At 44.1% G+C, this 15,295-nt stretch overlaps 1 protein-coding gene across 1 annotated transcript in view; it reads left to right on the top strand.

The window, feature by feature from the left end:
* The first annotated feature begins 6,395 nt into the window (after nt 1-6,395).
* The window catches only part of LOC133547385 (zinc finger protein 568-like), a 30,401-nt gene continuing 21,501 nt past the window's right edge, over nt 6,396-15,295 (top strand). Inside the window, exons 1-2 of the mRNA XM_061893062.1 lie at nt 6,396-6,528; nt 8,219-8,441. Of these exons, the coding sequence (XP_061749046.1) occupies nt 8,219-8,441 (223 nt within the window). The 5' untranslated portion in view covers nt 6,396-6,528. The remainder of the gene's footprint in view (nt 6,529-8,218; nt 8,442-15,295) is intronic.

The following is a 15,295-nucleotide window of genomic DNA, read 5'->3' as shown; positions in this document are numbered from 1 at the left end:
TGTAGTTATTATTTGTTGAGTATGTGTTTTGTTATTAAATATTGAATTTATATTTAGAGTCAGAGTCCTGAAAACATATGTACGGTCTGTCCTACTTTACGGCTGTGAATGCTGTACATTAAACAATCAACAATCTAGAAAATTAGAGGCAACTGAAATGTGGTTATTCAGAAAAATACTCTGCAACTCAGAAAAGGAATGAAGAAGTATTGGCAAAGGCTAAAATAAGAAGATCTCTAATTGCAACGATTCGAAATAGGCAGCCGAAATTCCTCAGTCATATCATTAAAAGACAGCTTAGATAAACTGGTGTTAGCAGGAAAACTAGAAGGAAAGAAAGCTCCAGGTCAACAACGAACAACATATGTCAGCAGCCTAAGAAATGTTATGGGAAATATCAATAATATGGAACTCATACATTGAGCGGACGACGGAGAAGACTGGAGAGCCCAGATTATCGATGCCTGCAAACAGGCCTGATACCCCATGATGATTTAATTTTGATATTTTCTTCTTTATATGTTTTACAAACACAGGATATGATGTTAATACCCAAAATGCCATGGACTGAATGGCAGGGGCGTCCTTCTCCCTGAGCCAAGCCATACCTGAGCGGGGTGAGATGTTCCAATCCTTTTTCCCTTGAGAAACGTGGGTGGGGATGATAGTCATCACAAAATTGTCGTGTCAAGCCGGGCGTGGTTACACAGACGGATGTTCATGGCAGCTTTGGGCACCGCAAAGATTGCTCCAAGTTGGTTTCACAGACACATGGTATGATGTTATGGGGGAGGAAAGGTGGCATTGGGGTCATCAGGCGGGCTCACTCCTTCACCGGTGTTTCACTGACAAGGCCCACTGCACCTCCAGAGAGCTCAGTAGCAACTCCTAGCATCCAAAGTATGCTCCCCTCTCCCTTTCCCCCTTAAAATCTCATGGTCTTGGTCATTTTGGAGCCCAGCTGTTGTCTCTCCTTCTGATCCAGTGCCACTGGCTTGCTCGTTCCACAGCACTGGACAGAGCTCTGATGGCTTGACGTTGGGCCTGGCCCACATTCCAATGTTCTTAAAGGGACTGGTAGCAAGACCCTTCACCCTTGCTCCTGATGAGTCGTGGTCATTGCCTTGCATGGCAGCTCCCGCCATCAGTGTGTGAATGTGGAAATAGTGTCAAAGCCCTTTGAGTTACCTTGAAGGTAGAAAAGTGTTATCCAAGTATAACCCATTTCCCAATGTTCCTATAACCCCTTTGTTCAAATGTTTGTTCCACTTGGGGCGCGGGCATCTTGTCTGACTCGCACCATGCACAGCCTTCCTTGTCACATATTTTTCCTTTTCCCGCTGTCCATCTAGTAATTCAAACTGATCAAGCAGCGCGATTGAAGATTATTTGTATTTACAAAAATCAAGGAACCAGGATACTCTGGAAACAAAATAAAAGGTAGTCTATATAAAAGGACATATATGTGCACATGTATGCACTGATTACAAATAAAGAACTATAATGCCCACATTTAGACTTTCTCCATCAAACGCCATTTTGCTTTCCCCTCCTTCTTCTTCTTCTTTCTATTTCCAGCAGACTAGTAGAACATCTTAGGTTTACTGCTGCCCTCCACAGGTTCTTAATAGGATTTCCTACTTCTGTTCTATGGCCCACACTATACTCTACAGTCCGGTAGGTGACAGTATGAACCTTTCAAGTCGTGGCTGCAAACTGCCAGTAAGAAGAAGAAGTAATAGAGCTGGTTGCTTGTTTCTCTCGCGAGATCTGACAACATTAATAGTTTAAATAGAACAATTGGCAGGTTGACAACATCCAAACAAACCAAGTCATCTCCAAAACATCTCAACATTACACACATCCTCCAGGCTGAGTTAGTCTACATGATGAAGTAAGCTGGAAACTACATGTAAATCATATGAGGAAAACATTTTAAAAATTGACCGCGATAATAAATAGAATAAAATACAAACCCACAAATATTAACTACATTTATTGTACACAACTTTAGTTGAAACATACATTGTTTATTACATAAAAGTCTGGGGACATACATATAAAACAATCACACAACAATATTCATATTACACAAGAGAGTAATAAAGACAATTCATAGAATGAATTATAGAGACCCAACAAATGATTCATAAAGTCACACATTTTAAAATTGTATAAAAGACAACTGTTCAAATGATGTATAAAGTAAATAATAATATGCTTCCAGAAGTGGTCCAGAAGATGTTTCAGATGTGAACCAGTAAATATGAACTAAGAGGGATTTATGTGTACTCAAAAGCAAAGGTATGAACACATGGAAAACAAATATGTACATCATATAAAGGAGTTCATCTATGGAATCATCTACAATTAGAAAATAAAAAACATGTCACACTTCATTATTTTAAAAAACATAGATAGATAGACAGATAGATAGATAGATAGATAGATAGATAGATAGATAGATAGTACTTTATTGATTCCTTAAGGAGAGTTCCTTCAGGAAAATTAAAACACTATTACGAATAATTATAAAAGTGAATTATGACTGTCTACATATCAAATGTTTATTTTATCTAACATTTTATGTACTGTTTATTCTCACCTTTTCAGTTAAATTGTTGTGTTCATTTTAAAGTACACAAATATGTATATTAACTCATGTACTTGACTGAAATAAAAGTACTAATATAAAATATCTAATCTATAAATGTGGAAGCATATTAAAAAGATTGTTAGACAAACAACAATGTCACACATGTTATATGTGCTGATGTTGTTAGAAAGTCAAAATGAAAGTCTGGACAGTTTATTTCAAATCCTGCAGTTTCATTTGCTGCTGCTGTTCTCACCAGCACACTTGTGTTTCTTACACTGGTACTTAGAAGACAATCTTTCACCACACACACTGCAACACTTTCTCTCCTGGGTGTCTTCTTATGTGTGCTGTAAAAGATTGTCGGTGACAAAGCTTTTGTTGCAGCTCGAACAGGAGTATGGTTTTTCACCAGAGTGTGTTCTCATGTGTGATTTTAATTGCTATTTGTCTATATAACTTTTAGAACTTATTGAACAAATAAAAGGTTTTTCACCAGTGTGTTTTCTCATGTGTGCTTTTAAATTTTAATTTATTACAAAACTTTTATCACATTCTGAGCAGGTAAATGGTTTTTCTCCAGTGTGTAACCTCATGTGTGTTTTGAAATGGTCCCTTCGAGTAAAATCTTTACCGCAGATTGAAAATGAAAAAGGTTTTTCTCCGGTGTGTGTTTTAATGTGTGCTTTGAGATTGTGCTTATGAGTAAAATCTTTACCGCGGATTGAACATGAAAAAGGTTTTTCTCCAGTTTGTGTTCTTATGTGTAATTTTAAATTTTGGTTTATTACAAAACTTTTACCACATTTTGAGCAGGAAAAAGGTTTTTCTCCAGTGTGTGTTCTCATGTGTCTTTTCAGACTACGACGGTATTTAAGGGTTTTGTGACAGTGAGAAGATGTGAAGTGAGTGTTGTCAGTGTGACATGTCTTATCATCTTTAGAGTCTTCATCATCAGTGTCAGGAGAGTGTGACGTTGTGTCCTCACTATCTGATAGTGGAGCTAAGAGCTTGTCTGCTTGTGATCCTCCACAGTGGTCTCCATCAGCTTCTGTTGTCATGTGTTGTGTTGAGCTGCTGCTTGGAGGCTCCTCCCCTCCCCTCTCCTCCCTTTCACCTTTCACCTCATCATCTTCACTCTTCACAGGGACACCAGTCACTGGCAGCTTGGTGACATCAACCTCCTCCAGTCCTTCTAGATGCTCTCTCTGCTGACTGATGCTGTGTTCCTCCTCTTCCTCTTTAATGTGAGGGGTCAGTGGGTCCTCCTCTTCCTCCTTAATGTGAAGGCTCAGTGAATCCACCGCTTCCTCTTTAAAATGGTGTGCCAGTGAAACAGGGCGTAGCTGCCGCTGATTGGACCGACACGCAAATACCACATTTTCAACACTCCCCGTTGTCGGTAAAAAACATAGCTATGGGCTGCACTTTGGACACGCCAGGAGTTAGCAGCTACACAACAGCTAAGCTAAAACAGCACTTTTAAGCATATCAAATAATTATAGTTGCTTAATACGTACACAGTAACAAACATGTCCGCATTAGCCAACATTCTGCGCCATGAGCTTGACTTCATGAATTATTGTGGCCACCAGGTGTTGTGAAAGATCAAATAAAACAATTGCAAAAACATCCGTCATAAGATTAGTGTTTTTTTTTATATTTGTGTCAATATGTAGAAGCATCCTCAGCCTTCCCGGGAAGGTCCATTCAGAAGTACTGGAGTGGAGTTTATGCCGCATAGTCGAACCTCAGATTTAGGAGGAACAGTGTGGTTTTCATCCTGGTCGTGGAACTGTGGACCAGGTCTATACTCTGGGCAGGGTTCTTGAGGGTGCATGGGAGTTTGCCCAACCAGTCTACATGTGTTTTGTGGACTTGGAGAAGGCATTCAACCGTGTCCCTCGGGAAGTCCTGTGGGGAGTGCTCAGAGAGTATGGGGTATCGGACTGTCTTATTGTGGCGGTCCACTCCCTGTATGATCAGTGTCAGAACTTGGTCCGCATTGCCGGCAGTAAGTCGGACACTTTTCCAGTGAGGGTTGGACTCCGCCAAAGCGCCGATTCTGTTCTAAACTTTTATGGACAGAATTTGTAGGCGCAGTCAAGGCGTTGAGGGGATCCGGTTTGGTGGCTGCACGATTAGGTCTCTTCATCTGGCCAGGAACTTTAGCACTAACTGGATCGGTTTGCAGCCGAGTGTGAAGCGACTGGGATGAAAATCAGCACCTCCAAGTCCGGGTCCAAGGTTCTCGTACAGAAAAGGGTGGGGTGTCATCTCCGGGTTGGGGAGGAGACCCTGCCCCGAGTGGAGGAGTTCAAGTACCTCAGAGTCTTGTTCACGAATGAGGGAAGAGTGGATCGTGAGATCGACAGGCGGATCGGTGCGGCGTCTGAAGTAATGTGGACGCTGAATCGATCCGTTGTGGTGAAGAAGGAGCTGAGCCGGAAGGCAAAGCTCTCAGTTTACCGGTCGATCTACGTTCCCATCCTCACCTATGGTCATGAGCTTTGGGTCATGACCGAAAGGATAAGATCACGGGTACAAGTGGCCGAAGCGGTCTGTTTATTTCAAGTGTTAGTTTTCCCTTATTAGCTCTTGTGTTATTTATTTGACCCCATATTTGTTCCCACTACCGCACCTTAAACTGGAGTCTTTAATATTGTTATATGCAAATATAATGACAATTAAGTCTATTGTATTTTATTCTAAATGAGTTTCCTCCGTCGGGTGGCGGGTCTCTCCCTTAGAGATAGGCTGAGAAGCTCTGTCATCCGGGGGGAGCTCAAGGTAAAGCCGCTGCTCCTCCACATCGAGAAGAGCCAGATAAGGGGGATCAGGCATCTGGTCAGGATGCCACCCGAACGCCTCCCCAGGGATGTGTTTAGGGCACGTCCAACCGGTAGTATGCCCCGGGGAAGACCCAGGACACGTTGGGAAGACCATGTCTCCCGGCTGGCCTGGAAACGCCTTGGGATCCACGGGAAGAGCTGGATGAAGCGAATGGGGAGAGGAAAGTCTGGGCTTCCCTGCTTAGGCTGCTGCCCCCGCGACCCGACCTCAGATAAGCAGAAGAAGATGGATAGAAGAATGGATGTGTAACACAACTTGATGTTCCTTGAAAACAGCGTCCAGTAGTTGATGTTGTTGCTCCTTCTCCTCTTTTGTTGGACAAAGTTCCTCCTTGTACTCTGCTGTAGTTTTTTTTTCTCTAACATCACAAATATTTCTTCAACGGCAGCAGTTAGTTGCTGATTCAGCAACACTCACATCATTTGTAATGTAGACATGTTCACACAATAAAAACACTTTACACTTACATTGGATCTCTGCTTTGATGTGTCGATCACTTCCGCCTCTCTTTGTTAGCAGCTAACAAGCTAAGCTAACCAGCAGGCTAGGCTAGCACGTCAAAGTGCACTCAGACTAATGTATCCGCATACAAACAATTAATAACGACGTTTACTCTGTTAAACGACACACATGTGCACATGTACGTTGTAATTAAGACCTAGAAACCAACGTAATCTCCGCCAGACGCCATCTTGTTTTGTGCTTCCTCCTGTGTGACGTCATCGAAGTGTTCTCAACCCCGGAATAAATGTTGGCCAACCACGTGTTTCATTGGGACAATAGCGAGTGGTGCACACTTCCTTCAAACGCGTGTTTCACTGGGACAATAGTGAGTGGTGCACACTTCCTTCAAACACGTGTTTCACTGGGACAATAGTGAGTGGTGCACACTTCCTTCAAACACGTGTTTCACTGGGACAATAGTGAGTGGTGCACACTTCCTTCAAACACGTGTTTCACTGGGACACTAGTGAGTGGTGCACACTTCCTTCGCCCGGCCACAGAAGACAAAAAAGAGTTGCTGGTGTAACAATAGGAAGAATATATTCCACTCCTCTCTTGTACACGCGGCTTATGAGGTAATATACATGATATATTTTCATATTATTTATCTTATTTACCTAACATGTTGTTCGAAGCTAACGTGCTAGCTTTAGCCCGCTAGCAGGCCTTTGTAGCAAATGCGAGCGTTTTTTTTTTGAGGAGTGTATTTTATATGTTCTCTATGAGAATTATATTGACTTATTTAATACTTTAACTGTTGTTTTTTTTTGAGGAGTGTATTTTATATGTTCTCTATGAGAATTATATTGACTTATTTAATACTTTAACTGTTTCTGTTGTATATTACAGTCACGCTTAACATCATTAAATATTTGTTACTAGAAAGAAACGAACGTCTCGTAATTTGAGTCTGGAATAAGTCACATGGTATAATAATAATAATAATACATTTTATTTGGTATAGCACTTTTCAGTGTACTCAAAGATGCTTTACAGGATGAAAAAAAATATTATTGTTATTGTAATGACAGTGTAATATAATGTATTATTGCAGTGGTCTGCTTTATGTTGCTGTCAACTTTATTAGCAATAAATACAAATGATGTTTGCACGCACTTCTATTACCTTGATAACATCCATCCATCCATTGTTCTACCGCTTGTCCCTATTTGAGGTTGCGAGGGGGGGTGGGGGGTGTTGGAGCCTATCTCAGCTGCATTGGGTGGACATATCATGGAAATTAAATCAACTGATGTTTGTTATTATGAATACACTATTTGCACAATTGTAAGCGATTAATGCTTATTCAGTCAGACTAAAATATTTAATTAAATAAATGTTAAATATTAAAAAATAGCTTTAATATACTGCAGACAAAATGAATTTGCATCAATATTTTGTTTGTAGTCGAAACATGAGGTACCCAAATATTCTAAATATTTGTTTATATTTATACATTTATATATATATATATATATATATATATATATATATGTATGTGTATATGTATATATTTATATATACATACTCACTGGCACTTGTTCCACGTGCTTCGCTGCACTTCTGTTTGTTTTCTGTTGGGTTAAAAATGTTGCTTTCGCAGAAAAAAGTTAAAGTAGCAATGATTGTCACACACACACTAGGTGTGGTGAAATGTGTCCTCTGCATTTGACCCATCCCCTTGATCACACCCTGGGAGGTGAGGGGAGCAGTGGGCAGCAGCGGTGCTGCGCCCGGGAATCATTTATGGTGATTTAACCCCCAATCACAACCCTTGATGCTGAGTGCCAAGCAGGTAGGTAATGGAGAACAAGGAGAGGATATTGTGCGTAAAAGTAAAGCCAACCGACCACAGCTCTGTAGTCCTGGTCACCGTTGACGTGAGGTGGGACTATTTTGGAGGTGCACGTCAAGGTTGGCTGGTAGGTTGGTAGTGGGAGGAGCCAGTTGGCGTCACTTGATGCTGCAGCACAATGAAACTTTTATACGTGCAGACTGACTTCATGCAGTCATGACGGAACTACAATCCCAGCAGGAAGTTTTCTATAAGTTGTTACTTTTTAATCAGTAATTAATGTAAATGCAGAAAACAGGATCAATAACACAATTCATAATAATCAATAACTGATGATTATTCCATGTGTAGAAGAACATCACCACAAAGTGGTGTCAGTCCACTTGGAAAATATTATATTTGATAGACTAAAAAACATTTGACACATCTGAGCTGAAGTTTGTTTGTGTTGTCTTGCGGACGTCCAACAGATGAACGCTCGTCAAGAAGAACGTCCCCTTCAGCAGCAGGAGGATCCACAGCCCCCCCACATGAAAGAGGAAGAGGAGGAAGTGTGGATGAGTCAGGAGGGAGAGTGTCCTGTAGGGCAGGAGGAGGCTGATGTCAGCAAGTTTCCACTGACTGTTGTCTCTGTGAAGACTGAAGAGCATGAAGACAAACCACCTGAGTCCTCACAGCTTCATCACAGTCCAAGTAAGCACAACATCCACATATCATCTAATACAATGTTTGTGACACATGTTCATCCGGGGGACACATTTATCACTAAAGATGGAGATATACCGTATTTTCCGCACTATAAGGCGCACCGGATTATAAGGTGCACCTTCAATGATTGGCCTATTTTAAAACTTTGTTCATATATAAAGCACACCGCATTATAAGGTGCATAGAATAGATGGAACAGTAAAGTTAAAGTTAAAGTACCAATGATTGTCACACACACTCTTGGTGTGGCGAAATTATTCTCTGCATTTGACTCATCACCCTTGATCACGCCCTGGGAGGTGAGGGGAGCAGTGGGCAGCAGTGGTGCCGCGCCCGGAAATAATTTTTGGTGATTTAACCCCCAATTCCAACCCTTGATGCTGAGTGCCAAGCAGGGAGGTAATGAGTCCCATTTTTATATTCTTTAGTATGAGTCAGCCGGGGTTTGAACTCACAACCTATCGATCCCAGGGCGGACACTCTAACCACTAGGCCACTGAGTAGAAGCTGGGGTCACGTTATGCATCCTTTACATCAGGGGTGTCAAACGTACTTCTTCTTCTACGGGGGAAAATGAAGTTGGCAGCTGCTTACCGTAGTTGCGAGACCTCCATCTGTCAGGTTCAAACATTGATGACATCTATTAAACAGGACAAAAAGGCAAAGAATCAAACAGAGACAGAATTCAATTTATACTCGGATCCGAGGAGAGGCATGGCCATTGTACTGCCTGTACAAATCCTGCACCATGCTCTGCCCCAAGATCGTTCTCGTGGTTCTTTATTTGATTTCCACCCCCCTCCTTCCCACAGCTGCTTCCTCATGGAAGTGGGTCATGACCAGCATTGCCTTCGGTTCCCGAACAGATCAAAGAAAATCCCATAAAATAGATCACAGAGAGTCCCATAAAATAGATCAAAGAGGGTTCGTAAAAATACTTAAAAGAGTTTCTCTGGAAGTTGGGCAGATTCTGCCATCTGTCCGCCTGGAAGTCCAGCATTCTTCTTGGAAAGCTCCAGCCTTTTTTCTTCTCGTCAGGAACACAATGTAATACAAGGTTTTATTTGATAATTTACACAGAATTTTTCTGACATTCCCCCCTGTTTATCAAATAAATTCCCCATAATCTTCGTATCCCTAATAACTTCTTCTTGCGATTTTCAGTTATTGTTTAACTTCCCTTGAACCAAGTTATGTTTACACTCAGAATTGAACATCAATTTTTCCCTCATAATTATCAATCAATCAATCAATGTTTACTTATATAGCCATAAATCACTAGTGTCTCAAAGGGCTGCACAAACTACTACGACATCCTCGGTAGGCCCACATAAGGGCAAGGAAAACTCACACCCAGTGGGACGTCGGTGACAATAATGACTATGAGAACCTTGGAGAGGAGGAAAGCAATGGATGTCGAGCGGGTCTAACATGATACTCTGAAAGTTCAATCCACAATGGATCCAACACAGTCGCGAGAGTCCAGTCCAAAGCGGATCCAACACAGCAGCGAGAGTCCCGTCCACAGCGGAGCCAGCAGGAAACCATCCCAAGCGGAGGCGGATTAGCAGCGCAGAGATGTCCCAAGCCGATACACAGGCAAGCGGTCCATCCTGGGTCCCGACTCTGGACAGCCAGTACGTCATCCATGGCCATTGGACCAGACCCCTTCCACACGGGAGAGTGGGACAGAGGAGAAAAAGAAAAGAAACAGCAGATCAACTGGTCTAAAAAGGGAGTCTATTTAAAGGCTAAAGTATACAAATGAGTTTTAAGGTGAGACTTAAATGCTTTTACTGAGGTGGCATCTCGAACTGTTACCGGGAGGGCATTCCAGAGTACTGGAGCCCGAATTGAAAATGCTCTATAGCCCGCAGACTTTTTTGAGGTTTTGGGAATCACTAATAAGCCGGAGTCCTTTGAACGCAGATTTCTTGCCGGGACATATGGTACAATACAATCGGCAAGATAGGATGGAGCTAGACCGTGTAGTATTTTATACGTAAGTAGTAAAACCTTAAAGTCACATCTTAAGTGCACAGGAAGCCAGTGCAGGTGAGCCAGTATAAACATATATATATAGATAGATATATATATATATATATATATATATCTATCTATATAAAAGGTATATACAGTATAGTCGCAATATAATCAAACGTTCTGGTTCTTGTCAAAAGTCTAACAGCCACATTTTGTACCAACTGTAATCTTTTAATGCTAGACATGGGGAGACCCGAAAATAATACGTTGCAGTAATCGAGGCGAGACGTAACAAACGCATGGATAATGATCTCAGCGTCTTTAGTGGACAGAATGGAGCGAATTTTAGCGATATTACGGAGATGAAAGAAGGCCGTTTTAGTAACGCTTTTAATGTGTGACTCAAAGGAGAGAGTTGGGTCGAAGATAATACCCAGATTCTTTACCGAGTCGCCTTGTTTAATTGTTTGGTTGTCAAATGTTAAAGTTGTATTATTAAATAAAGGTCAGTGTCTAGCAGGACCGATAATCAGCATTTCCGTTTTTTTGGCGTTAAGTTGCAAAAAGTTAGCGGACATCCATTGTTTAATTTCATTAAGACACGCCTCCAACTGACTACAATCCGGCGTGTTGGTCAGCTTTAGGGGCATGTAGAGTTGGGTGTCATCAGCATAACAGTGAAAGCTAACACCGTATTTGCGTATGATGTCACCTAGCGGCAGCATGTAGATGCTGAAGAGTGCAGGGCCAAGGACCGAACCCTGGGGAACTCCACACGTTACCTTAACGTAGTCCGAGGTCATATTGTTATGGGAGACGCACTGCATCCTATCAGTAAGATAAGAGTTAAACCAAGACAGGGCTAAGTCTGACATACCAATTCGTGTTTTGATACGTTCTGATAAAATATTATGATCGACGGTATGGAAAGCAGCGCTAAGATCGAGGAGCAGCAACATAGATGACGCATCAGAATCCATCGTTAGCAATAGATCATTAGTAATTTTTACGAGGGCTGTCTCAGTAGAGTGATTTGCCCTGAAACCGGATTGAAAGATTTCACACAGGTTTTTAGACGCTAAGTTTTCATTTAGCTGCTCTGCAACAATTTTTTCGAGGATTTTTGAAATAAAGGGAAGGTGAGACACCAGTCAGTCGTTTACCGTGAGGTCAGGTTCGTGGTTAGGTCTTTTAAGGAGGAGATGAATAACCGCTTTTTTGAATGCTAGGGGAACAGTGCCCGAGGAAAGTGATAAGTTTATAATATTTAGCACTGATGGACCTAATAATACAAAGAGCTCCTTGATAAGTATCCCAGGAAGTGAGTCAAGTAAACATCCATCCATCCATCTTCTTCCGCTTATCCGAGGTCGGGTCGCGGGGCAACAACCCAAGCAGGGAAACCCAGACTTCCCTTTCCCCAGCCACTTCGTCTAGCTCTTCCCAGGGGATCCCGAGGCGTTCCCATGCCAGCCGGGAGACATAGTCTTCCCAACGTGTCCTGGGTCTTCCCCGTGGCCTCCTACTGGTTGGACGTGCCCTAAACACCTCCCTAGGGAGGCGTTCGGGGGGCATCCTGACCAGATGCCCGAACCACCTCATCTGGCTCCTCTCGATGTGAAGGAGCAGCGGCTTTACTTTGAGTTCCTGCCGGATGGCAGAGCTTCTCACCCTATCTCTAAGGGAGAGACCCGCCACACGGCGGACAAAACTCATTTCGGCCGCTTGTACCCGTGATCTTATCCTTTGGGTCATGACCCAAAGCTCATGACCATAGGTGAGGATGGGAACGTATATCGGCCGGTAAATTGAGAGCTTTGCCTTCCGGCTCAGCTCCTTCTTCACCACAACGGATCGGTACAACGTCCGCATTACTGAAGACGCCGCACCGATCCGCCTGTCGATCTCACGATCCACTCTTCCCTCACTCGTGAACAAGACTACTAGGTAGTTGAACTCCTCCACTTGGGGCAGTGTCTCCTCCCCAACCCGTAGATGGCATTCCACCCTTTTCCGGGCGAGAACCATGGACTCAGACTTGGAGGTGCTGATTCTCATTCCGGTCGCTTCACACTCGGCTGCAAACCGATCCAGTAAGAGCTGAAGATCCCGGTCAGATGAAGCCATCAGGACCATATCATCTGCAAAAAGCAGAGACCTAATCCTGCGGTCACCAAACCGGAACCCCTCAACGCCTTGACTGCGCCTTGAAATTCTGTCCATAAAAGTTATGAACAGAATCGGTGACAAAGGACAGCCTTGGCGGAGTCCAACTCTCACTGGAAATGTGTTCGAAATGTGTGCGGACCAAGCTCTGGGACTGATCGTACAGGGAGCGGACCGCCACAATAAGACAGTCCGATACCCCATACTCTCTGAGCACTCCCCACAGGACTTCCCGAGTGACATGGTCGAATGCCTTCTCCAAGTCCACAAAGCACATGTAGACTGATTGGGCAAACTCCCATGCACCCTCAAGAACCCTGCCCAGAGTATAGAGCTGGTCCACAGTTCCACGACCAGGACGAAAACCACACTGTTCCTCCTGAATCCGAGGTTCAACTATCCGGCGTAGCCTCCTCTCCAGTACACCTGAATAAACCTTACCGGGAAGGCTGAGGAGTTTGATCCCACGATAGTTGGAACACACCCTCCGGTCCCCCTTCTTAAAGAGAAGAACCACCACCCCGGTCTGCCAATCCAGAGGTACCGCCCCCGATGTCCACGCGATGCTGCAGAGTCTTGTCAACCAAGACAGCCCCACAGCATCCAGAGCCTTAAGGAACTCCGGGCGGGTCTCGTCCACCCCCGGGGCCCTGCCACCGAGGAGCTTTTTAACTACCTCAGCGACCTCATCCCCAGAAATAGGAGAATCCACCACTGCTTCCTCATAGGAAGACGTGTTGGTGGGATTGAGGAGGTCTTCGAAGTATTCCTTCCACCTATCCACAACATCCGCAGTTGAGGTCAGCAGAACACCATCCGCACCATGCACGGTGTTGATAGTGCACTGCTTCCCCTTCCTGAGGCGGCGGACGGTGGTCCAGGATCGCTTCGAAGCCGTCCGGAAGTCGTTTTCCATGGCTTCCCCGAACTCCTCCCATGTCCGAGTTTTTGCCTCAGCGACCGCTGAAGCCGCACACCGCTTGGCCTGTCGGTACCTGTCCACTGCCTCCGGCGTCCTATGAGCCAAAAGGACCCGATAGGACTCCTTCTTCAGCTTGACGGCATCCCTCACCGCTGGTGTCCACCAAGGAGTTTTAGGATTTCCGCCTCGACAGGCACCAACTACCTTGCGGCCACAGCTCCGATCAGCCGCCTCGACAATAGAGGTGCGGAACATGCTCCACTCGGACTCAATGTCCAGCACCTCCCTCGTGACATGTTCGAAGTTCTTCCGGAGGTGGGAATTGAAACTTTCTCTGACAGGAGACTCTGACAGACGTTCCCAGCAGACCCTCACAATACGTTTGGGCCTGCCAGGTCTGGCCGGCATCCTCCCCCACCATCGCAGCCAACTCACCACCAGGTGATGATCGGTAGAAAGCTCCGCCTCTCTCTTCACCCAAGTGTCCAAAACATAAGGCCGCAAATCCGATGACACAACTACAAAGTCGATCATGGAACTGCGGCCTAGGGTGTCCTGGTGCCAAGTGCACATATGGACACCCTTATGTTTGAACATGGTGTTTTTAACGGACAAACTGTGACGAGCACAAAAGTCCAATAACAAAACACCACTCGGGTTCAGATCCGGGCGGCCATTCTTCCCAGTCACGCCTCTCCAGGTTTCACTGTCGTTGCCAACATGAGCGTTGAAGTCCCCCAGTAGGACAACTACTATGGCCGCAAGGTAGTTCCAGTATTCCCTTGAGTGTACCCAAAAAGGGTGGGTACTCTGAACTGCTGTTTGGTGCGTAAGCACAAACAACAGTCAGGACCCGTCCCCCCACCCGAAGGCGGAGGGAGGCTACCCTTTCGTCCACTGGGTTAAACTCCAACGTGCAGGCTTTAAGCCGGGGGGCAACCAGAATTGCCGCCCCAGCCCGTCGCGTCTCACTATTATTACTGTACTAAACAAAAATTGAGGATTGTTTTCATTAAGGTGTATGAGATTCGAGTAATATTTAGCTTTAGCTAAGGTAAGCATGCGTTTATAAGTTATTAAACTATCACTCCATGCTTGATGGTGCACCTCAAATTTAGTCGTGCGCCATTTGCGTTCCAGCTTTCTACATAATAATTTCTGAGCTTTAGTTTCTTTTGTAAACCACGGGGTAGGCTTTTTTGGAGCCTTTTTTAACTTTAGTGGTGCTATGATATCAACGGTTTTGCGCAGGGCGTCGTTAAAGTTGTTAGTGAGGTTATCAATAGAGCCCACATACTTTGGGAATGGTGCCATTACCGAGGGCAGTAGGTCAGCAAGAGTTGTCGTTGTGGCCGTATTAATGTTGCGGCTGCTATAGCAGTTATTATTATTATTAGTTTGACGAACATGCGTCTGAACCTCAAATTTAATAAGGTTATGATCGGACAATACTTTAGTATACGGGAGTATCGTAACTTTGGAAACGGTGATACCCCTGACAAGCACTAGGTCTATCGTATTACCGTTGCGATGCGTGGGTTCAATTATTATTTGTGTGAGACCACAGCTATCAATTATAGTCTGGAGCGCTACGCACGGTGGGTCCGATGGGGTATTCATATGGATATTAAAGTCCCCCATTATGATTATATTATCGGCGTATGTCACTAGATCAGCAGCGAACTCTGAGAATTCATTGATAAAGTCCGAATAGGGCCCTGGGGGGCGGTAGATAACAGCCAGGTGTAGAGGCAGCGGTGTGACAGAC

Source organism: Nerophis ophidion, unplaced genomic scaffold, assembly GCF_033978795.1.
Source record: "Nerophis ophidion isolate RoL-2023_Sa unplaced genomic scaffold, RoL_Noph_v1.0 HiC_scaffold_93, whole genome shotgun sequence".
Lineage (NCBI taxonomy): Eukaryota > Metazoa > Chordata > Actinopteri > Syngnathiformes > Syngnathidae > Nerophis > Nerophis ophidion.
Note: the sequence above shows the minus strand (reverse complement) of the source record. Positions and strands in the feature narration are given on the sequence as shown.